This window comes from Saccoglossus kowalevskii, chromosome 13 (assembly GCF_978046115.1).
Source record: "Saccoglossus kowalevskii chromosome 13, keSacKowa6.1, whole genome shotgun sequence".
NCBI lineage: Eukaryota > Metazoa > Hemichordata > Enteropneusta > Harrimaniidae > Saccoglossus > Saccoglossus kowalevskii.
Genome location: NC_140653.1, coordinates 33,804,410 through 33,829,045, shown reverse-complemented (window position 1 = coordinate 33,829,045; position 24,636 = coordinate 33,804,410). Strand labels below are relative to the sequence as shown.

Genomic DNA, 24,636 nt, shown 5'->3' with positions numbered 1-24,636 from the left:
TAGCAAATATTGATACCTTTCATGCTTTGTCTAAGATAATCACATAATCCTTCAAATGAAATCTGTTTTTACCTTACTTGAATATCACATAACTTATAAGGTATACTGTAGAACACTTTAATGTGATGACTATACAACTTAGCAAATTTTATAATTTTTAGGTTATTAACTAGTGAAACACAAGTGAAATTCTGAAAATGACTCACTGTTTAAATAAGCTGACCAGACACAAGAAACATGAGTTTTTCACTGGCTCTCAAAATTCACAAAATAAGTTGCTCATGAAATTTAAGCAGTTTACAATACTTTTTTCGACTTGTAGAGAATAAAACTCTTGAAATAGAATTAAACATACAATTCACAATTTAGAAGGTTTTTTACCTGCCTCTGGGTAAAACACTGTGGTGGATCCAGAGGGGGGGCGGGGGGGGATCATGCCCCACCCCCCAAACACATGACGATTCATATCATCTGGTTTACGCATAGCTTCTCTGCGATTTACGCTCCGTAATTTTAAGCGAAGCTTGGCCCCTCCCCCAATACATTTTGCTGGATCTGATTCATTCACTTACGAATTCAACGTTGATTTGATTCAATCTTCATTTAAACATGATAACTTTAAAAATACTTCTTTTCATGAAGGTTGAGTGTATAAAAAGTATTGGGTGGATAAAAAGGACAAAACATATGAATATACAGTAAAATATAATATAAAGAGATGGTATGTGTGTTTGGCCGTGACTGTTTTTCAACACCAAACATACCCCCAAAAAAAATATGAAAACATTACACTATAGCCAAAGATAATTTGCATATTCATTTTTCTTGCTAAGGCAGAATAGTGTGCAAATTTTCAAAGGCTGATACATGTACGAGTTAGTTAAGTTGAAAGATGATGGCACTTTATTTTGAGGGTTTTTTACACTGCGAGGTGGGAACATGGATAAACAGTTCCTGTGACTCTGAACAATTGGAACATTCTATTTGTCCTATCTTCCGGTTTATTGACCCCAGGCCTCATAAATAAAACAATAGTCACGGAAATTCTATTACTGTGGAATACTTTATTTTCGCTGGAATAAATTTTCGCTAAAAAGGCTTTTTGGGCGTTTTGTATGGAATTTATTTTCACTGATTTTTGATGTGTTTAATGGGAAATAAAGGGAAAAAAGTATATTCGCTGGATTTTATTTTCACGGAATCATCCCTTCAGCGAAAATAGCGAAAATAAATTCCAAGCGAAAATAAAGTATTCTACAGTAATTGAAGAATCAGGAATTCTAAGTAGAGCACCATCTATATTGATGATGTCTCATTGACATACAGAGGAACCTATACAGAATTATGAATTTTTCCTCAAATTGAGTTGTGTCAGCAGTTTACATCGGTTAGAGTGTCATCCCTCTTGGCACTACGCGCTCGCTAAGGTGAACCCCACATCACCCACACACAGTAACGAGCCCCAGTGTTCCGCCCCATAGAATCAACCAGACGAGCTAAAGGTCGTCAGACACCTACGTGGTCACTGTTCACTCACTGTGCTGATCACCGGTATAAATAACACCTGTAAACCAGGCTTTTTACAAATCGACTTAAAAAGAAATCGAGTCGTTGGGCAGTTACTAAGAAAACCATTCAGCAAATGTAGGATCAAATCCTTCGAAATGTTACTTTTTTGCCTTGCGAAAATTCAATGTTGTGACGGAGACTAAAACAATCATACATTCACCTGAATTTTAGTCAGTAATTTTGTCACCGTGTCTGTCTGTCACATTTGTAAACTACTTGAAAACTAAATTCCACTAAATCTTTCATTAGTTCTCACAAAACAAAGAAAAAACTCACCATTTTACTCTTGTTATTTGTGAACTTTCAAAGTGCCGCCATTTTGTACCTCTGGAATTACCGCCACCTATATAATAACAAACAGTTTATTTCGTTTATATAACACCCATAGTAGTCACCACAGATGGCGCTTCACTAGATCGCTATTTCAGGTGTCATTGGAGAAGGGAATCATTTACATAAACATGACGCAAAGGATAGTTGGATATTATACTAGTTCTTAAAACTGAAATGCATGAAACCTAGTAAGAGATGGCCATAAGGGGTGGGGTGGGTGGTTTTGTGGAGGTAAATTCAGAGAGAGAAAATTGAAAAATAAAATAATGCTGGGAAAATTTGTTATTTACAAATTGTTTGCAGGAAAACAATTTGTTTACATCTCATTTGCATAGTTTTGGATCATTTCTTCTCCAATGCGTTCAATACAACAACCCCCAAATTGATTTTTTTGTGTATTGTACATCTTCATATTTAATATGCAACATCGTCTTGGGTGGGCAGTTTTTAAATTTCATTTTTTTAAATGGCTACAAGGTGAATGAAGGCCCAGACACAATTGTGGTCAATTCGTTTTACAAAATCGACGCACGCGCGTTTTTGGTCCACTTTATTCAAAATTTATCATTAAAACTACACACTAGAAAGAAATGTCGCTTAAATTAGCAGAATGGAAAATATAGTTACATGCAATTACGCCGAGCGATTTCGTTACAGAACTACGTGACGAAGTGTTAGCGTGCTGTCATAGCCAATCAGGTGTAAAACTTTCCTCTTTTGACTTTATTATTAGCCGTGTAGATACATTTATTTTTATTTAGGATGATATATTCCATGTGACATCTTTTGTGTGTAGTTTATTTCTGTATGTCTATTAAATGCATGAATGAATATCATGAAGTCTTAATTTGAACACTCCGTCGTGGTCAATTGAGTATTATTGAATTCAAGGTAAGCCTGTTTTATTAAAGCTGAACAGTAACAGTCTTATCGCATATTCTTTGCTGAACTTCGCTAACAAGAAACAATGTATCAATGAAAAAAATGTCCAATTAAATCAAAAATAAAATGTGATTATATCTGTCATTGAGATAGACGATTGTTTAGAAATATGAATATAAGTGTTTGTTTTAGTTTTCATAGCGGGTTACATTGAAATCATTCATCGAGCCTTAGATAAAACCTAGAGGACTAATTGCGTTAACAAGAAAACCATTAGATATTAAAGGTACTAGTGAAATGATGTTATATCTCTTATTTTCCCTATCCCAAACTTGGCAATATTTAGAACTCACTCGTTGGAGGTTACAATGCGTCTCTAATGCATGCAGTTAGTGTTAGTGTGAGTTGTAATGAAAAATTAGTTTTAGGACGAATTTTAATTTACGGGACTCACGGTTTGGCTACATGCGTTCATAAATGGAGAGCTGTCAATTTATTTGTTTCATAAATTATGACTTATTCGATCCAGTGAATCGTTAATATTGTTCACATATCGAAGTTTAACAAGCGAACTCAAGGTCAAAATAACTGCGCTGTCAGTGTCCTTATGAAATATTTGCAATAGTTATTCTTCCATCGCCATATCATCTTGGTAGTTTATATGGTTATTGCCATGGCAATTAAAACTACTATCATCTGGCTACAAATCTCAGAGATTCACCAAAGGTGCCTACATACCAAGTACTGAAATAGAGAATTGAGTATGTCATCGTGAAATGATCAAATATCTGACATAAGTCTACTTAAGGTACCAACATAGGCTAGCAATTTTTAAGAAAAAGTGGAAATTGTAATTGTTGACGGATCGAGGAAAGACGACATTCGTCGACATACAATTGCTTTCGAAGAAAACAGAGCTAAAAAGTGTTATTGATTGTTGTCATCATGTATTTCATCATTTAATCATGTGATATGGTCAATATGTCCTCAGAGCTACTTGTATTTAATCGCACGATTAGCGACTAATTCAACAGCAGTACAACGAAAACGCGAAACAAACTTGAATGCACCCACTGCTTAACCTATTGTCGTCATATTTCACCATGTTGCACAGCCCCACTATCGTCAAGCACTACCGAGATGACAAAGTATATTTAAATTACACATGTACTATAAAACGTGGCAAAAAACACTGAACAAAGACTTCAACAAAGCCCCAAAATCGCACGTGTCATCAGGATTTGTTACAGATAGAATAGTCAACATTTCTCAACAACAATTTATTCAATTATGACATTATGTCGCTTCTGCTCCACGCGAAAAATGACCTTGTGTCGCTTCTGTTCCACACAGGAAATGACATTGTGTCGCTTCTGTTCCACACAGGAAATAACATTGTGTCGCTTCTGTTTCACACAGGAAATGACATTGTGTCGCTTCTGTTCCACACAGGGATTATTCAACACACTCACAGATGTGTATCAATGTGCACAAAAGAATTATTTTATTTTTAATCTGAATTCCGACTAATTAAATCATTGCTTTGTCGTCCTTGTCTTGAACACAATTTTTTCTGAAATCAAAATAATCGCATTTCTGGTGTTGTGTTGAGTCCATCCAGAACAACAACAGGATAACCCAGCATTGCACAAATATCATAATACCATATAATCATAATGCTTGCTCTCAATCCATTCGACACAGTGTTGAAAATATGGTTTAGGAATATATTTATATATCACTTGGAGAGTATGAATAATTAACTAAATATTGTAACAAATATTGTAGTCATTTCGATTATTATGTCCCAAGTCCCAAGTAAAATCATATTTATTAAAATTATTGTTCATAGATGAGTTGTTGAACACACTACATAGTTTGTAATTTCATTCAGATTCTTTCAGTCATAGTTCAAGACAAATAAAAGCAAATTATCTTTTTCCTGTAATATTCTTGTGTAATCGGTAATTGTGAAAATTATTCATGGGTGTATACGGAATACATTTCATTATGAATTATTCTTAATATAAATTTCTGAATTATCTTGTCAAAATCAGTTTTTTTTTCTCCTAAAAAACGAAAGAATTTCACAATGTGGAAAATGGAAAGTCTATATCGTAGTGTTTAATACGTAAATATGAAGCAATGCCCTGACTCTCTTAGTTCATAAAAAACGATTACTAATCTACGCATGAACAAAAATGCATTACAAAGTGTGCTAAAAGGAACCATTAAAAATAATACAAACTGACAAAAAAATCTTGAAAAAAATTTCAAGAACTTTATGTGACACACAAGATAACAACTATCGACAATGAATTAACAAATGAGTAAAAACTTTTCTGGAACTTGAGGAACAATTAATAAAAATGAGGGAAAACAAAGTAAGAACATGTCAATTATTTAAAACAGTCTATGGAATTAAAAACTACAACATGAGAAGAATTATGACACATTTTAGAAGAGTGACCATAATTCGGAAATCGAATTAGATAGAAGAAGAAAACCACACATGTAAGAAAAAATAGATTTTGTAAAAAATGAAATGAAAAAGTAGCTGAGAATGAAATTCACTAAGATTGTGAATTACATAAGAAGGGAATTCTTATTTAAATAATTTGATATCAAAATAAACTAAAAAAACTGTAAAATTGTAGTATTGCATTGACAAATTAGCTAAAAAACACATTGCTTCTTATCCCACTTTGCCATAAATACATACAAATTAGACATGAATAGTGTACATGTATGATTGCCTGCATACTAAGTTAATAATATCACTTTACTCGTTTATTTCCGTTATTTGCCTTTAACTCATTCGCTAAATGCGGTCTCCCGATAATGACACAAATCAATTTAATATATTTCTACATGACCAATAAATAGCGGCAATAATTATCCACGAATATCGAACAATGTCGATTTCAATATATCAAATAAAAACGCGCATTCTGGTAAAATTTTTGAAATTCATAGTGTAGCGGACGCCAACAACGACACAGCAGATGTGCGCACTGTACTTGGCATAGACTGGCGCAGTCGGGGCGATTAATTTGTTTTTGTAGTTTAAATAAAATTAAATAAATTGCGAAATAGAGGTGTAACTGCGAACACCTCCATTTCGCGATTTTTTTTATTTTATTTAAACTACAAAAACAAATTAATCGCCCGACTGCGCCAGTGTATACTTGGCATAGAACAAGGCACGTGTGAGGTTGACCCAGATTTTGAAATAATATCTTTCACTGATTCATACACATCGATTAATCTTTGTGTGCAATTATATGTTTACGACTGTGTGCGTTTGAATATATTTTAAGAAACGGAAGTTAGCTTGAGGACAGGATTACTTTTATGAATTGCAAATTATTTGGAAAATCATTAACTGACTAAGGATTAGGTATATATATATGGGTTTCTAGTTGACACTGTACAGGTAGGAGCATCATGGCAGCTACGGTGTTCGATCTTTGGCACCATATCAACGGGTTCATGACAACCCAATCACTGATAACCACAGCCAAACTGGGCATATTCGACTACCTTACAAGAGGGGCAGCTACTTTGACTGGGGTTTCAGATGCGATTGGCACTGATAGGAAAGTCACCGAGCAGCTCATAGATTATATGGTGTGTCTTGGATACCTAGATAAGAAATGGATAAACTTGGGCGATCCAACCGAAGGTGAATACCTGTATACAAACACCGAAGTTACCAATCAGTTCCTCTCATCATCAAGCGACAAAAACTGCCTGTCTCTTCTTATGAATGCTGGGTATTTGAACAATGTCATGAACGATCTTGATTCCGTCGCAAAAATAGGACAGTCACTAATTCAGAAGACGCCTTGGGACGACCCGGTTATGTTCGAAGCATTCTTCGCCGGGATGAGGGCCACTGCGATGAATTGGTTCAGTTCACCCATATCCAAATCATTTGATCTGTCCACATATTGCAAAGTGTGTGACCTGGGCGGTGGTACAGGAGACGTGTCATATTCTCTGAGCGTGGCGTATCCTCAAATGAAGATCACCATATTTGATCTGCCCCCAGTGATCAAGATGACGGAGGAGAAGAAACCGGAGTGGATATCTCCAAATGTCACATTTCAAAGCGGCGATTTCTTCACAGACACCCTACCCACATCTGATTGCTTCATCCTGTCCAATATAATTCACGACTGGCCTGACGACAAGGTGCATATCATTTTGTCGCGTGTTTTTAAGTCCCTGAAGTCAGGAGGATCAATTCTGGTGGCAGAACGCTTACTGGATGACGATAAACGCGGTCCCCCAGAAGCACACATAATGTCACTAATAATGACGGTTCTTTTGAGTGGAAAACATCGTTCCTTTAAAGAAATGAGTGAATTACTTCGCCAACATGGTTTTGTTGATGTAAAAGTCAAAAATATACAATTGTCGCTCGCTGATGTTATCATAGCAACAAAAACCTAACTGTATCCGACTATCCAATTCATGTAGAATAGTTTTTAAACTGTCATTAGTATAAATTTGCGTGTAGGTGGTCCGAGTACAGAATCGTATTTTTGTTATAAAAACAACTCTCCAAATATATGTCTAAAATGATTATCATTGGGAATTTTAAGTGGACACAAAAAATAAATCCATATTATAAAATTTTGAATACCTTGCGTGATTCGGTAATGAAAAAAAAAACTTTCCGAAGCAAGATTTGTATAATGTGTTTTCACAGTAGAACACATGAAACGGTTGCTAAATTGTGAAGCCGTGTACAATTATAGGAGAACGTGTCCAAGAACAGAAGAAGAAATGAGTCACAATAATCAACGAAGTATAATTTTTTTCAATTAAATTTGCTACCAACGAGTACATTGTAACCGAGCAGATTTTAATAGAATGTACCAAATGTATTACATGGCCCAGCTTACTTGAAACAATACCTCGTACCGGTTTAATATGCTATATTACAAATATATTGTCATCTATTTATATTTAAAGCTCAACAAGAACAAACGTTTCGTTGTTTTGTCGACATATACTGGATGCATACATACCAGTGTTACCTTAATGATATCATGTACGCACAATTTGTTTCTAAAATTTTGAATTTTTAAATATGAACGTTTATTGCATTAAATATTACATTTCAAAGAGTGTTAATAAATTTCACCCAGAACTTCAATGGTGGATATGAAGCTTTTTTGTCTTGAAAAATAAAAACATTTGCTTATTCTACGCAATATATGAAGTCAAAAAGCGAACACGTCTTCTCGTTATCACTGGGTTACTGTTTTAAATACCATATATTCTCTTTACATAGAATATGCACATACGTGACAGCTCTGTAATGGAAAAAGTAACCTCTCTCATAACAGTTTTCAAGCATCTGATATTTAATACATTTATCCATATTACAAATTATATTAACTTACTCGCAATGTATGTGCCCTTTTGAGCTGATTAATTAACCATGGTATGTGAACATTGTACTTGAAGTTGACAATCCAACTGACCTGGTATCAAGGGGGACAAGGGGGACAAATCCACCGAGGAAATTGACTTGTACAAGATGGGGTCTCACAGTGAGGATTTACACGTGTGCTTGTGTATAGGAAAATGTATAATGAATTCCAACATCACCGTCAGTTCAATGCAATCAATGTCAAATTAAATTTAGAAACCTCTGGCGCTGAAAGATAAATACTAGTAGCCAAATTAATTTCTTTATAAATTCACGTTTTTTTCGTTACGTTTTTGGCCCAGATCTCAATGCAATAAATTGACTCATGCAGTCGGCACGGTACGAAGCGTCTGGCTAGAGTGGGTGTGGTCGACACGGTACGAAGCGTCTGGCTAGAGTGGGTATGGTCGACACGGTACGAAGCGTCTGGCTAGAGTGGGTATGGTCGGCACGGTAAGAAGCGTCTGGCTGGAGTGGGTGTGGTCGACACGGTACGAAGCGTTTGGCTGGAGTGGGTATGGTCGGCACGGTACGAAGCGTCTGGCTAGAGTGGGTGTGGTCGACACGGTACGAAGCGTCTGGCTAGAGTGGGTATGGTCGACACGGTACGAAGCGTTTGGCTGGAGTGGGTGTGGTCGACACGGTACGAAGCGTTTGGCTGGAGTGGGTATGGTCGGCACGGTACGAAGCGTTTGGCTGGAGTGGGTATGGTCGGCACGGTACGAAGCGTCTGGCTAGAGTGGGTGTGGTCGACACGGTACGAAGCGTCTGGCTAGAGTGGGTGTGGTCGACACGGTACGAAGCGTCTGGCTGGAGTGGGTATGGTCGACACGGTACGAAGCGTCTGGCTGGAGTGGGTATGGTCGACACGGTACGAAGCGTCTGGCTAGAGTGGGTATGGTCGGCACGGTAAGAAGCGTCTGGCTAGAGTGGGTATGGTCGGCACGGTAAGAAGCGTCTGGCTGGAGTGGGTGTGGTCGACACGGTACGAAGCGTTTGGCTGGAGTGGGTATGGTCGGCACGGTACGAAGCGTCTGGCTAGAGTGGGTGTGGTCGACACGGTACGAAGCGTCTGGCTAGAGTGGGTATGGTCGACACGGTACGAAGCGTTTGGCTGGAGTGGGTGTGGTCGACACGGTACGAAGCGTTTGGCTGGAGTGGGTATGGTCGGCACGGTACGAAGCGTTTGGCTGGAGTGGGTATGGTCGGCACGGTACGAAGCGTCTGGCTAGAGTGGGTATGGTCGGCACGGTACGAAGCGTCTGGCTAGAGTGGGTATGGTCGGCACGGTAAGAAGCGTCTGGCTGGAGTGGGTGTGGTCGACACGGTACGAAGCGTTTGGCTGGAGTGGGTATGGTCGGCACGGTACGAAGCGTCTGGCTAGAGTGGGTGTGGTCGACACGGTACGAAGCGTTTGGCTGGAGTGGGTATGGTCGGCACGGTACGAAGCGTCTGGCTAGAGTGGGTATGGTCGGCACGGTACGAAGCGTCTGGCTAGAGTGGGTATGGTCGGCACGGTAAGAAGCGTCTGGCTGGAGTGGGTGTGGTCGGCACGGTACGAAGCGTCTGGCTGGAGTGGGTGTGGTCGGCACGGTACGAAGCGTCTGGCTATAGTGGGTGTGGTCGACATGGTACGAAGCGTTTGGCTGGAGTGGGTATGATCGGCACGGTACGAAGCGTCTGGCTGGAGTGGGTGTGGTCGGCACGGTACGAAGCGTCTGGAAGCGATATTCTCTATACGATTGCCTAAATACACGAGGTAACATAACCCTCAACTATCGGCATGACACTGGACTCCGTAGTTTTTTTCATCATAGCTTATAGAAACTATTGCACGCCTAAAGTTGTCTTATGTATGTGGTACAATCGTACTTTATTATCGACAGAGGGCGTAGTAATGCTGGCTCCTATCACATAACACGGCGTAGCCTGACAAGGTCGCGTGATTTTCGCCCTCTGCGGTGCTCCATCGTAGTGGAGTCTGATGCCTTTCGGCCAGCGAAGGCGCCACTCACGCCTACATGTCAGGCTAAACACAGCGCTAACATACATGTTTGCCTAAGGGTAAATTCAAGGTTCTCATTTCGAGTGCGTTCGAGTATTATTCATCATCTTGCAAATTCAAGGTAGTAGAATATTTATGTAAACGGCTTCCGCATACGCGTCAGATATCAACCCGGCGATGAATATTCATATATTAGATGAACATGTGAGTCAAAACCACCCGAACACAAGGTATGTTTATTGCAATATTTCTACTGCTATTATTCAATAATAAACAAAATGAATAATTACTGAAATACATAATTATACATCGGCATGGATGTCACGTGACCTATTGTGTCATTTCAAAACACCGGAATATCATGACATCACGGTTACTAAAAAGTAACAGTGGTGACATAGTGATCAACTAAGGTATAAGATTACATACAAATCAAAATATGACAAGGGTCGCTAGGGGCTTCTAATTGTTGCTTCTGAATGTTGATTGTTGATACTTTGCGCATCAAATTCTGTCTACAATTAATCGTTATGGTATTCGTCAACAGTATGAGAATTTGTTTTGGTTTACTGTCAAAAATAACATGCATAAAATGCCATATTATCAGTTCTCATACACATTCCACCGTCTTGTCATAGGAAACGATGGTAAAAATACCAAAGAAGCCAAAACACGCTGTTTTAGTGTACTAGTATTGTATCGGTCGATTTTCTACAAACCGAGTACAATGACCCTGTATTTTTATTTCATTTTTTTCATCCTTGTAGTATGATACATCAAATATGTAAAAATAACAATATTTTTCATTTTGTGCAACGTGAATGTTCTGTTTATCGTTTGTGTTTTGTTCCATGTGTGTTGAGTCCGTAGTTTATAATTTTATAATATATTACTTTAATACTATAACAACTTCATTACATGTACACAACTGAACAAAGGATGTGAACAGTATGGTACATATAATAATGAACTGTAAGAACATGTGCTAATACTATGAATTATTTCCGGTCGACCCATGTCCACGTGCTAATAATATGATATAGGTATTTCCAGTCGACCCATGTTCTAAAGTGACTGTATTTCAAGGGTCGTTATTTATAAATATTTTTTACACAAGCTGTGTACGTCACATTCGAGAGTAGCCTTCCAAGCGCATGAGTCTATATTAATTTATAGAACAGCCATTCCCGCGATTAGCCTGTAATTTCAAAAAAAATGCAGCATAGTTTTATCATTCCCTTAACTCAAGTGTGCCGGTTACAAACAGTATGAGGGCGTCATCTCACCAGTTGTCCAATGTTCACTCAAATAACCCAGAATTAAATAAATAAGTACACAATTTGTCAAGTGACTTATCCATTGATTATCGAGGGTTTAGAGAAAGACGTATTTTATCGACAGCAGCTGAGGAGAGCTTGAATAACTGACTTCGTGTTAAAGGTTGGCGACCCGTGAAAGCATGCTAGTTATTTGGGGACCCATTTATGACTAATTAACGGGTATATGCTTGGGCGCATAAGATTTCTGTTAAAAATTCCACTGACACCAGGCTGGGAGGGGACATTCACTTTTAATTCAGTGGGTGGAGCTACGATATGAAATATTAACGCACTTTTTTGATGATCTACTAAGATTTTTATTAGAACGTGTCCTTAGAGACCCGTGCGACAACACCATGCCGTATTCGCGTGGACGTACGGCACATTGTAAGGAGTGAATCTAATTAAAACATTGGGATGTATATTGATTTAGTCAAGGCGAGGAAGCTGAAAGAAGCGACTACCTCCTTCGCTAAAGTGGTTTATTCCTGCCTTTGACGTATGTACCGGGGACTGATAGTAGTATCATGTGGACTTGAAATACAGCGAAGAGAGTGTGATAAGAAAACTAGTTGCTGACATCGCAAGACCGGAATGTAGCACACTGTGATCAGTACACTGAGTCTAGTTTACACAATTATCGCATATACCGAAACATAACAACGCGGACGAAGGACGAACATTGAAATGTGGGCCGTGATAAACATTGTAATTTTAGCCGGTAAGTTACGACAGAAATGAAATCGAAATATTACTTTCGTAAGATCACACATTGGGCGTATTTGTTTCTGTTATTTTAAGGGGGAGATGGAGTGTATCATGTAAGTTCATATCATCACTAAGACGCTGGGTCAATGTCATAGCCGTCTCGTGGTGGTCCGCCGACAACGCATGCGGTGTGCGTCCGATGACAAGTGTTTTCTGTGAAAAAAAAACTATCCTGGATTTGTTGCATCTGGTGTCAATCCTGTTTGTCAACGTGATTCTTAAAGCGGTAGCAAAATTCCACTCCACGTTTTCGCGGAACTAAAAACTAAAAGTTTCTTATTTATTTCATTCTAATAGAAAACTGCATGAGCTCTGCTCTGCAATATAAAGGTGTCTGAAACGGACGAACACCACCATATTAATTATTTAATAGTTTAAAAAAATGTTTTTTGAGAAACCATGCCATGTTCATACATATAAATATATATTTACAATATGTGTAAGTTTAAACATTCCAACCCAATTTCGAATCTAATGGACGGAAACTTTACGAATTATCTCAGACATGATTCAGAGCATGCACGTCTGAGAAATGTTATCTTTAAAGCTAACCTTGGTTTACAAATATAAAACCTGATAATGTAACTGTGGTGCAACGAGTAACCTTGATAAACTTGTATCGCACAAAAATAAAGAAGGGTGACTGAATTGATTTTCTGGCACTGAGCTATGTAGTATGCCGGGTGTTTGGCTCGTTATGTTGTTATGACAAGGCACACTTGCGTACGTCGGGGTCGACGGTCTTGTTTGATCTCCCGACATGTAGTCTTCTAACCCCATGAATTATATCCCAGTTAGACTAGCTCGCTTGCTCCACTCTCTGAGTAGAACGTCAATACAAACTTGTTGATAGTTGCAAATACTTTTGTCTGCAAGTTTAAAGGGCGGTGGTCGTCGCACCACGCATGCGCTAGATATGTGAATCATACGAACAAAGATGGCGAATTTGACTGCGCAGACCAATACATATCAACTGAGACGTAACTAAGCTTTAACTACGCCATTTCTTTGGTGATTGGAAAGTATTGAATAAGCCACCAGCGGCAATTAGTGTACTTTGCGCCTTGGCCAAACCACATATTTGTGATTTCCATTAGAAGAGCGCATTGGGTTGTGGGAAAATCAATGTTTGTCAACACAAATGTCGTACATGCGCGGTGCGAAGAAGACCGCCCTTTAATACACTTATAAATTAGATATCCATGTATGATGATATAACAAGGATTTATAAGATAAAGTTATATAACTTAGATATCCATGTATGGTGATATGTGATATAACAAGGATGTATACGATAATGATATGCAACTTTGATATCATTGTATGGTGATATGTGATATATCAAGGATTTATACGATAATGATATGCAACTTTGATATCATTGTATGGTGATATGTGATATAACAAGGATTTATACGATAATGATATGCAACTTTGATATCATTGTATGGTGATATGTGATATAACAAGGATTTATAAGATAAGATTATATAAGATAGATATCCATGTATGGTGATATAACAAGGATTTACAAGATAACGTTATGTAACTTAGTAATTTGAAGAAAATAACAGTAGTGACTTATGGTTTGCATAAATTAAATCACATTAATGTATTGATGGCACCACGCACGAATATTTTATAAGCTGTTTAATAAGACAGTGTGTGCGTTCAAGCATCTGTGAACCTCTGACCTCTGAATATCATTGAGTATCTCCGAATTCATCAAACAATCGCAATTTAATGGTAAATCCTACTCGAACTATCAGTTACTAAAAACTGCAACACTTCACCGACGTATCGGTCATAGTACGTCACTTAGTTTATAAGACGCCTATGAACACACAGTTAAGTATTCTGTCGAATTCTTGTCGTTATCTCCAAGTCGTACGTAACATTGAGGCCAGAGGTATCGATATTGACGCCTATGAACACACAGTTAAGTATTCTGTCGAATTCTTGTCGTTATCTCCAAGTCGTACGTAACATTGAGGCCAGAGGTATCGATATTCACACCAATAAAACATTTTCCGTTCTACAAGATTCCGCATTATGCGTGAAATCGAACGTAAAAAACAGAAAAACAAAGGTCAAAGGTCATGGCGCTGTAGTGACGCCAAACCATCGCGTGTTGGTATTTTGGGAGTTGACACAGTCAACAATGTGCTTTACATATTTGATGATGGTCAACACTACATTCCCCTCATGGAAGATTTCAACATTGACTCGGAGCATTAAAATAAGAAATAAAAGTTCAAAATCAAGTCATTCGTTCTTTGCGGCAGGTTGGCGCTTTTCAGCTAATACGCGAGATCTCACAGTGAGCGGAAAATCACCTATTAGCGACTTGTTTTTCTATGGAATTCCAATTATTTGCTGTTTATATAATAGTCAGTTTGTTTGCGATGCTTTTTAAGTTATGAAAAGCAGAATACTGTTTTGTAAATATAATAAATCTGATTTTGTCGAATAATAACCCCAAAATTTGTTTAAAAATACATTGAAGGGGCATAGTCCTTGCTATTTCATTTGCTCTAACATTTGTTTACATTGAATACATTGAAGGGGCATAGTCCTTGCTATTTCACTTGCTCTGACATGTGTTTACATTGAATACATTGAAGGGGCATAGTCCTTGCTATTTCACTTGCTCTGACATTTGTTTACATTGAATACATTGAAGGGACATAGTCCTTGCTATTTCACTTGCTCTGACATGTGTTTACATTGAATATATTGAAGGGGCATAGTCCTTGCTATTTCATTTGCTCTGACATTTGTTTACATTGAATACATTGAAGGGGCATAGTCCTTGCTATTTCACTTGCTCTGACATGTGTTTACATTGAATACATTGAAGGGGCATAGTCCTTGCTATTTCATTTGCTCTGACATGTGTTTATATTGAATACATTAAAGGACCATAGTCCTTGCTATTTCACTTGCTCTGACATGTGTTTACATTGAATACATTGAAGGGGCATAGTCCTTGCTATTTCACTTGCTCTGACACGTGTTTACATTGAATTCATTGAAGGGGCATAGTCCTTGCTATTTCACTTGCTCTGACATGTGTTTACACTGAATACATTGAAGGGGCATAGTCCTTGCTATTTCACTTGCTCTGACATGTGTTTACATTGAATACATTGAAGGGGCATAGTCCTTGCTATTTCACTTGCTCTGACATGTGTTTACATTGAATACATTGAAGGAGCATAGTCCTTGCTATTTCATTTGCTCTGACATGTGTTTACATTGAATACATTGAAGGGGCATAGTCCTTGCTACTGTATTTCACTTGCTCTAACATTTGTTTACATTGAATACATTGAAGGGGCATAGTCCTTGCTATTTCACTTGCTCTGACATGTGTTTACATTGAATACATTGAAGGGGCATAGTCCTTGCTATTTCATTTGCTCTGACATGTGTTTACATTGAATACATTGAAGGGGCATAGTCCTTGCTATTTCATTTGCTCTAACATTTGTTTACATTGAATACATTGAAGGAGCATAGTCCTTGCTATTTCATTTGCTCTGACATGTGTTTACATTGAATACATTGAAGGGGCATAGTCCTTGCTATTTCACTTGCTCTGACACGTGTTTACATTGAATACATTGAAGGGGCATAGTCCTTGCTATTTCATTTGCTCTGACATGTGTTTACATTGAATACATTGAAGGGGCATAGTCCTTGCTATTTCACTTGCTCTGACATGTGTTTACACTGAATACATTGAAGGGGCATAGTCCTTGCTATTTCATTTGCTCTGACATGTGTTTACATTGAATACATTGAAGGACCATATTCCTTGCTATTTCATTTGCTCTGACATGTGTTTACATTGAATACATTGAAGGGGCATAGTCCTTGCTATTTCACTTGCTCTGACATGTGTTTACACTGAATACATTGAAGGGGCATAGTCCTTGCTATTTCATTTGCTCTGACATGTGTTTACATTGAATACATTGAAGGGGCATAGTCCTTGCTATTTCACTTGCTCTGACATGTGTTTACACTGAATACATTGAAGGGGCATAGTCCTTGCTATTTCATTTGCTCTGACATTTGTTTACATTGAATACATTGAAGGGGCATAGTCCTTGCTATTTCACTTGCTCTGACACGTGTTTACATTGAATACATTGAAGGGGCATAGTCCTTGCTATTTCACTTGCTCTGACATTTGTTTACATTGAATACATTGAAGGGGCATAGTCCTTGCTATTTCACTTGCTCTGACACGTGTTAACATTAAATACATTGAAGGGGCATAGTCCTTGCTATTTCACTTGCTCTGACATGTGTTTACATTGAATACATTGAAGGGGCATATATATATATATATATATATATATATACATCTGGGCATGACAAATGCCTCACAGTCGTTTCATGATGGGGTTGGCATTAAAGAGGGAGGGTCGTCCCCTGCGCACGCGCGGGAATTGAGTCCCAAACGACGATAACAACACACGCTAAAAACGCAAAGGCTCATGGGTCATCTGACGCATGCGCATGTAACAACTCCCTCGCTTTAAACAAAATTACATGCACAAGTGATATAACATATACAACAACCCGGAATACCAGCTCGCATGCGCATGGAAGTGCAAAATGTGGACATGTTTGTCTCGGAAACACGGCTACAAACGACCAGGGTGAATATACGTCATAAGTACGCCATAATATATTCATAGTATTTGTCGTTCCAACAATTGCAAAAAAAGGGGCAAAGCGATGACATGCATCGGACCATGGAAGTAAAATGTCTTTTACCTCCATGATCGGACATACCTCATGCAAACTGTCACTGAGTGTGAGAATTAATTATTCCTGTGCCAACAGGATTGACAGGAGTTTTGACGTACACTATACATGCTGTACAGCTGTTCCGTAGTGGGATTGACGTACAAGTGGGCGTTAAGTAGCCTGTAAATTGGCGGAATTCCTCTAGTATTCCTGTGTGCAGTGATCATGGTGTAGACATCTCAACTACCGACAGTTGGATGACGTTATGCGCCAATTTGCCAACGTCCGAAATCGGTTACCAAGGGATATTGGTCAAACGCGTTTGTCTTTTTGACTCAATACTCTTATGTTACAACAAGCACGGCCACAAAATATACATTTATTCTTGTAGACTAGTTTCCACATTGTGTTATGGTAATTCTAAAATAGCACCAAGTTTGATTTCGAGTGATGCGATGATGTACATATGGAGACGACAATCACAATTACAAATGCATCCCATGATGCTTCCATTCGCTCTTTTTACCAATACTACAGTGAATCATTATTGGATCTACCTTATCCATGTTTCTCTAAAGAAATCGAATCAACTGGACGGCATTGAGTTACATCTGCTAGTATTATGTCATTGTACCACATATCAAAATGAAGATTGTCTGATCATGAGTATTCAGTACTGCAGCCAGTTTATGTTTTAAGTTTTAAAATGTCGGCAATGTTGGTTAAAGACATAATAGCAAATGTTTTTTTTTTATGGCCGTGTTTGTTTCACTACTTTGAACTAATGTTTTGGAATTCCATTGTAGACTACGTAATCTACCAACATGAACAGCACAATTTTAACTTTGCTACGAGAAAGACACTCTACGAAGACGTCGGAGTTGTTTCGACCGTGAGATCATTTGTTTGCTGTTAGGGACAAGCTAAGCACGATGTTAACCCCTAAAATAATGAACCGCATTATTAGTCATGAAATTTAGTCTATGGTAAAATATAGCATACATTATTAAATTTCAACAACTAGGGGATGATGTCTTGGCATCACTAGACAGTTATTCGGAGAAGACACTCGCTAACATGATATTGTCATTGCTTTAATACAAGCGTTGGATGTCTGTAATAATTGTGGATATTAAAACAATTAAAATAAATAACTTGCACGTGTTACAAATTATCGTACAAGGACGTTGCTGAGATCCATTGTTACACAACAAGGCTAGTCTTATAATGTTTCACTCCGAATACCAGTTAAATTGGTAGAAGATTGGAAAATAATGAACGAGATTTACCGCAGGGCGAGGGGTAGGGTGTAATGGGTTGCGTGACAGATACTGAATTCAATTTGAATTGGCAACATATTGTTGTCGCAGTTTCCCGCCGCCACCAATGTATTCAATAACGTTTGTCGCCTAGTGAACGCTCGTCGGGTCGTTTATATGCGCTAAATATTTATTTATTTATTTATTTATAAAAATATGTGATGGAAATCGCGAAAGATAGTGTACTAATACAAAATAATTAAAAATATATACTTATTTAGTGAAAATAAAATAAAATAAAATTACATCTAAATTAAATTAAATAAATTAACGTCTTAACTCATCAGCCTAGAGGGTGGAGTGTATCATAATGACCCACGGCACGAATACTTGTTTCGCAAATCATAGTTCGGTAGTTTAATTCGTGCCACGCCAGTGACCATATGTCAACTAGAGAGACACACAAAACACCCAAACAATATATAGCAATGCTTGTATGCGGCATAATAATAAATTTAACAGCGCGCCTTATATACAATTTACTTTTATTGTGTAACACTACGCAAAGAAAAGAAGTTCCATCGCTAAAGGTCGTTTTGAATATTGTACAAGTTTATAAATATTTACGATTTGTGAAATGGCAGGAAAATACAGTAAAAGTATTGACGGTCTTATTGGATGTGGGATATAATAGCAACTCAATACGCAATTTCTCAGTTTACACAAAGTGGTATTTTTCTATTTGGATGTCAGAAAAGTCAGTCGGCACTTATTAATTCCCAATACGTCGACGAGTATACAAATAAGCAAAGGTTGACATCCCAGTATATAGTGCGTTGTTTGTTTGTTTTCATTATATTCTGTCACTCCTCCCCGTTTAATTGACTCTTGGCACGTGGCACGCAGCCAATCACGCTGAGCAGACGACATTTCAGGAATACACTTTGATTTCTATAGAGGATTGGAAATTGAGAAGGCTGGGTTTTCGCTACCGACTTTACGTCTAGCATTCTGATTGTGGGATAATTAACGAAGCAAATAAGATTTGTGAAACAATATTTTAAGGTCATCTCAACAAAATTACACCAGTTTCCTTCCAAAATTTCAAAATAAGATATAATATAGCGAATTGCACTGATTATTGGTTCAGCTATTTTGTTGCACTATGTATGGCTGCAACAAAATATCAATATAATGCAAATTCTGATACAGTTTGTATGGGGTCTACCGTCATATAACCGTTATATAGTACACTTGATGACATGTCATATAACCGTTATATAGTACACTTGATGACATGTCATATAACCGTTATATAGTACACTTGATGACATGTCATATAATCGTTATATAGTACACTTGATGACATGTCATATAACCGTTATATAGTACACTTGATGACATGTCATATAACCGTTATATAGTACACTTGATGACATGTCATATAACCGTTATATAGTACACTTGATGACATGTCATATAACCGTTATATAGTACACTTGATGATATGTCATATAACCGTTATATAGTACACTTGATGACATGTCATATAACCGTTATATAGTACACTTGATGACATGTCATATAACAGTTATATAGTACACTTGATGACATGTCATATAACCGTTATATAGTACACTTGATGACATGTCATATAACCGTTATATAGTACACTTGATGACATGTCATATAACCGTTATATAGTACACTTGATGACATGTCATATAACCGTTATATAGTACACTTGATGACATGTCATATAACCGTTATATAGTACACTTGATGACATGTCATATAACCGTTATATAGTACACTTGATGGCATGTCATATAACCGTTATATAGTACACTTGATGACATGTCATATAACCGTTATATAGTACACTTGATGACATGTCATATAACCGTTATATAGTACACTTGATGACATGTCATATAACCGTTATATAGTACACTTGATGACATGTCATATAACCGTTATATAGTACACTTGATGACATGTCATATAACCGTTATATAGTACACTTGATGACATGTCATATAACCGTTATATAGTACACTTGATGACATGTCATATAACCGTTATATAGTACACTTGATGGCATGTCATATAACCGTTATATAGTACACTTGATGACATGTCATATAACCGTTATATAGTACACTTGATGACATGTCATATAACCTTTATATAGTACACTTGATGACATGTCATATAACCGTTATATAGTACACTTGATGACATGTCATATAACCGTTATATAGTACACTTGATGACATGTCATATAACCGTTATATAGTACACTTGATGACATGTCATATAACCGTTATATAGTAGACTTGGTGTCATGTCATATAACCGTTATATAGTAGACTTGGTGTCATGTCATATAACCGTTACATAATACACTTGGTGACATGTCATATAACAGTTATATAGTAGACTTAATGACATGTCATATAACCGTTATATAGTACACTTGGTAACATGTCATATAACAGTTATATAGTACATTTGGTGACATGTCATATAACCATTATATAGTACACTTGATGACATGTCATATGACAGTTATATAGTACACTTGGTGACATGTCATATAACAGTTATATAGTACACTCAATGACATGTCATATAACAATAATATATAGTACATTCGATGACATGTCATATAACCGTTATATAGTACACATGATGACATGTCATATAACAGTTATATAGTACACTTGGTGACATGTCATATAACCGTTATATAATACACTTGATGACATGTCATATAACCGTTATATAGTACACTTGATGACATGTCATATGACAGTTATATAGTACACTTGGTGACATGTCATATAACAGTTATATAGTACACTCAATGACATGTCATATAACAATAATATATAGTACACTTGATGACATGTCATATAACCGTTATATAGTACACTTGATGACATGTCATATAACAGTTATATAGTACACTTGGTGACATGTTATATAACCGTTATATAGTACACTTGATGACATGTCATATAACAGTTATATAGTACACTTGATGACATGTCATATAACCGTTATATAGTACACTTGGTAACATGTCATATAATAGTTATATAGTATATTTGGTGACATGTCATATATCCAATATATAGTACACTCAATGACATGTCATATAACAATAATATATAGTACACTTGGTGACATGTTATATAACCGTTATATAGTACACTTGATGACATGTCATATAACAGTTATATAGTACAGTTGATGACATGTCATATAACCGTTATATAGTACACTTGGTAACATGTCATATAATAGTTATATAGTATATTTGGTGACATGTCATATAACAGTTATATAGTACACTTGGTAACATGTCATATAATAGTTATATAGTATATTTGGTGACATGTCATATAACCGTTGTATAGTACACTTGATGACATGTCATATAACCGTTATATAGTACACTTGATGACATGTCATATAACCGTTATATAGTACACTTGATGACATGTCATATAACCATTATATAGTAGACTTGGTGTCATGTCATATAACCGTTATAAAGTACACTTGGTGACATGTCATATAACCGTTATATAGTACACTTGCTAACATGTCATATAACAGTTATATAGTACATTTGGTGACATGTCATATAACCATTATATAGTACACTTGATGACATGTCATATAACAATAATATATAGTACACTTGACAACATGTCATATAACAGTTATATAATACATTTGGTGACATGTCATATAACCATTATATAGTACACTTGATGACATGTCATATAACAGTTATATAGTACACTCAATGACATGTCATATAACAATAATATATAGTACATTCAATGACATGTCATATAACCGTTATATAGTACACATGATAACATGTCATATAACAGTTATATAGTACACTTGGTGACATGTCATATAACCGTTATATAGTACACTTGATGACATGTCATATAACCGTTATATAGTACACTTGATGACATGTCATATGACAGTTATATAGTACACTTGGTGACATGTCATATAACAGTTATATAGTACACTCAATGACATGTCATATAACAATAATATATAGTACACTTGATGACATGTCATATAACCGTTATATAGTACACTTGATGACATGTCATATAACAGTTATTTAGTACACTTGGTGACATGTTATATAACCGTTATATAGTACACTTGATGACATGTCATATAACAGTTATATAGTACACTTGATGACATGTCATATAACCGTTATATAGTACACTTGGTAACATGTCATATAATAGTTATATAGTATATTTGGTGACATGTCATATAACCATTATATAGTACACTCAATGACATGTCATATAACAATAATATATAGTACACTTGATGACATGTCATATAACCGTTATATAGTACACTTGGTAACATGTCATATAATAGTTATATAGTATATTTGGTGACATGTCATATAACCATTATATAGTACACTCAATGACATGTCATATAACAATAATATATAGTACACTTGATGACATGTCATATAACCGTTATATAGTACACTTGATGACATGTTATATAACAGTTATATAGTACACTTGGTGACATGTTATATAACCGTTATATAGTACACTTGATGACATGTCATATAACAGTTATATAGTACACTTGATGACATGTCATATAACCGTTATATAGTACACTTGGTAACATGTCATATAATAGTTATATAGTATATTTGGTGACATGTCATATAACCATTATATAGTACACTCAATGACATGTCATATAACAATAATATATAGTACACTTGATGACATGTCATATAACCGTTATATAGTACACTTGATGACATGTCATATAACAGTTATATAGTACACTTGATGACATGTCATATAACAGTTATATAGTACACTTGATGACATGTCATATAACCGTTATATAGTACACTTGGTAACATGTCATATAATAGTTATATAGTATATTTGGTGACATGTCATATAACAGTTATATAGTACACTTGATGACATGTCATATAACAGTTATATAGTACACTTGATGACATGTCATATAACAGTTATATAGTACACTTGGTGACATGTCATATAACCGTTATATAGTACACTTGGTGACATGTCATATAACCGTTATATAGTACACTTGATGACATGTCATATAACCGTTATATAGTACACTTGATGACATGTCATATAACCGTTATATAGTACACTTGATGACATGTCATATAACCGTTATATAGTACACTTGATGACATGTCATATAACCGTTATATAGTACACTTGATGACATGTCATATAACCGTTATATAGTACACTTGATGACATGTCATATAACCGTTATATAGTACACTTGATGACATGTCATATAACCGTTATATAGTAGACTTGGTGTCATGTCATATAACCGTTATAAAGTACACTTGGTGACATGTCATATAACCGTTATATAGTACACTTGCTAACATGTCATATAACAGTTATATAGTACATTTGGTGACATGTCATATAACCATTATATAGCACACTTGATGACATGTCATATAACAATAATATATAGTACACTTGATAACATGTCATATAACAGTTATATAGTACATTTGGTGACATGTCATATAACCATTATATAGTACACTTGATGACATGTCATATAACAGTTATATAGTACACTCAATGACATGTCATATAACAATAATATATAGTACATTCAATGACATGTCATATAACCGTTATATAGTACACATGATGACATGTCATATAACAGTTATATAGTACACTTGGTGACATGTCATATAACCGTTATATAGTACACTTGATGACATGTCATATAACCGTTATATAGTACACTTGATGACATGTCATATGACAGTTATATAGTACACTTGGTGACATGTCATATAACAGTTATATAGTACACTCAATGACATGTCATATAACAATAATATATAGTACACTTGATGACATGTCATATAACCGTTATATAGTACACTTGATGACATGTCATATAACAGTTATATAGTACACTTGGTGACATGTTATATAACCGTTATATAGTACACTTGATGACATGTCATATAACAGTTATATAGTACACTTGATGACATGTCATATAACCGTTATATAGTACACTTGATGACATGTCATATAACAGTTATATAGTACACTTGGTGACATGTTATATAACCGTTATATAGTACACTTGATGACATGTCATATAACAGTTATATAGTACACTTGATGACATGTCATATAACCGTTATATAGTACACTTGGTAAC

The 24,636-nt window shown here is 36.2% G+C and overlaps 3 protein-coding genes across 3 annotated transcripts in view; 2 read left to right on the top strand and 1 right to left on the bottom strand.

The window, feature by feature from the left end:
• The window catches only part of LOC144359792 (GON-4-like protein), a 44,198-nt gene extending 42,259 nt beyond the window's left edge, over window positions 1-1,939 (bottom strand). The window contains exon 1 of the mRNA XM_085507251.1: window positions 1,846-1,939. The gene's annotated coding sequence lies outside the window, so the exon portion shown is untranslated. The remainder of the gene's footprint in view (window positions 1-1,845) is intronic.
• A 4,292-nt stretch (window positions 1,940-6,231) lies between these two features.
• Window positions 6,232-7,242, top strand: LOC100369118 (putative bifunctional dTTP/UTP pyrophosphatase/methyltransferase protein). The gene has a single exon (XM_002731329.2). It carries the CDS (start codon window positions 6,232-6,234, stop codon window positions 7,240-7,242), a length of 1,011 nt encoding a protein of 336 aa, XP_002731375.2.
• A 4,873-nt stretch (window positions 7,243-12,115) lies between these two features.
• Window positions 12,116-24,636, top strand: part of LOC146735247 (uncharacterized) — a 36,447-nt gene continuing 23,926 nt past the window's right edge. Inside the window, exon 1 of the mRNA XM_085507250.1 lies at window positions 12,116-12,275. Within this exon, the coding sequence (XP_085363376.1) occupies window positions 12,242-12,275 (34 nt within the window). The 5' untranslated portion in view covers window positions 12,116-12,241. The remainder of the gene's footprint in view (window positions 12,276-24,636) is intronic.

What these genes read in the sequence shown, in the direction of transcription:
- LOC100369118 (XM_002731329.2), top strand. Translation starts at nt 6,232, where the DNA reads ATGGCAGCTACGGTGTTCGATCTTTGGCACCATATCAACGGGTTCATG.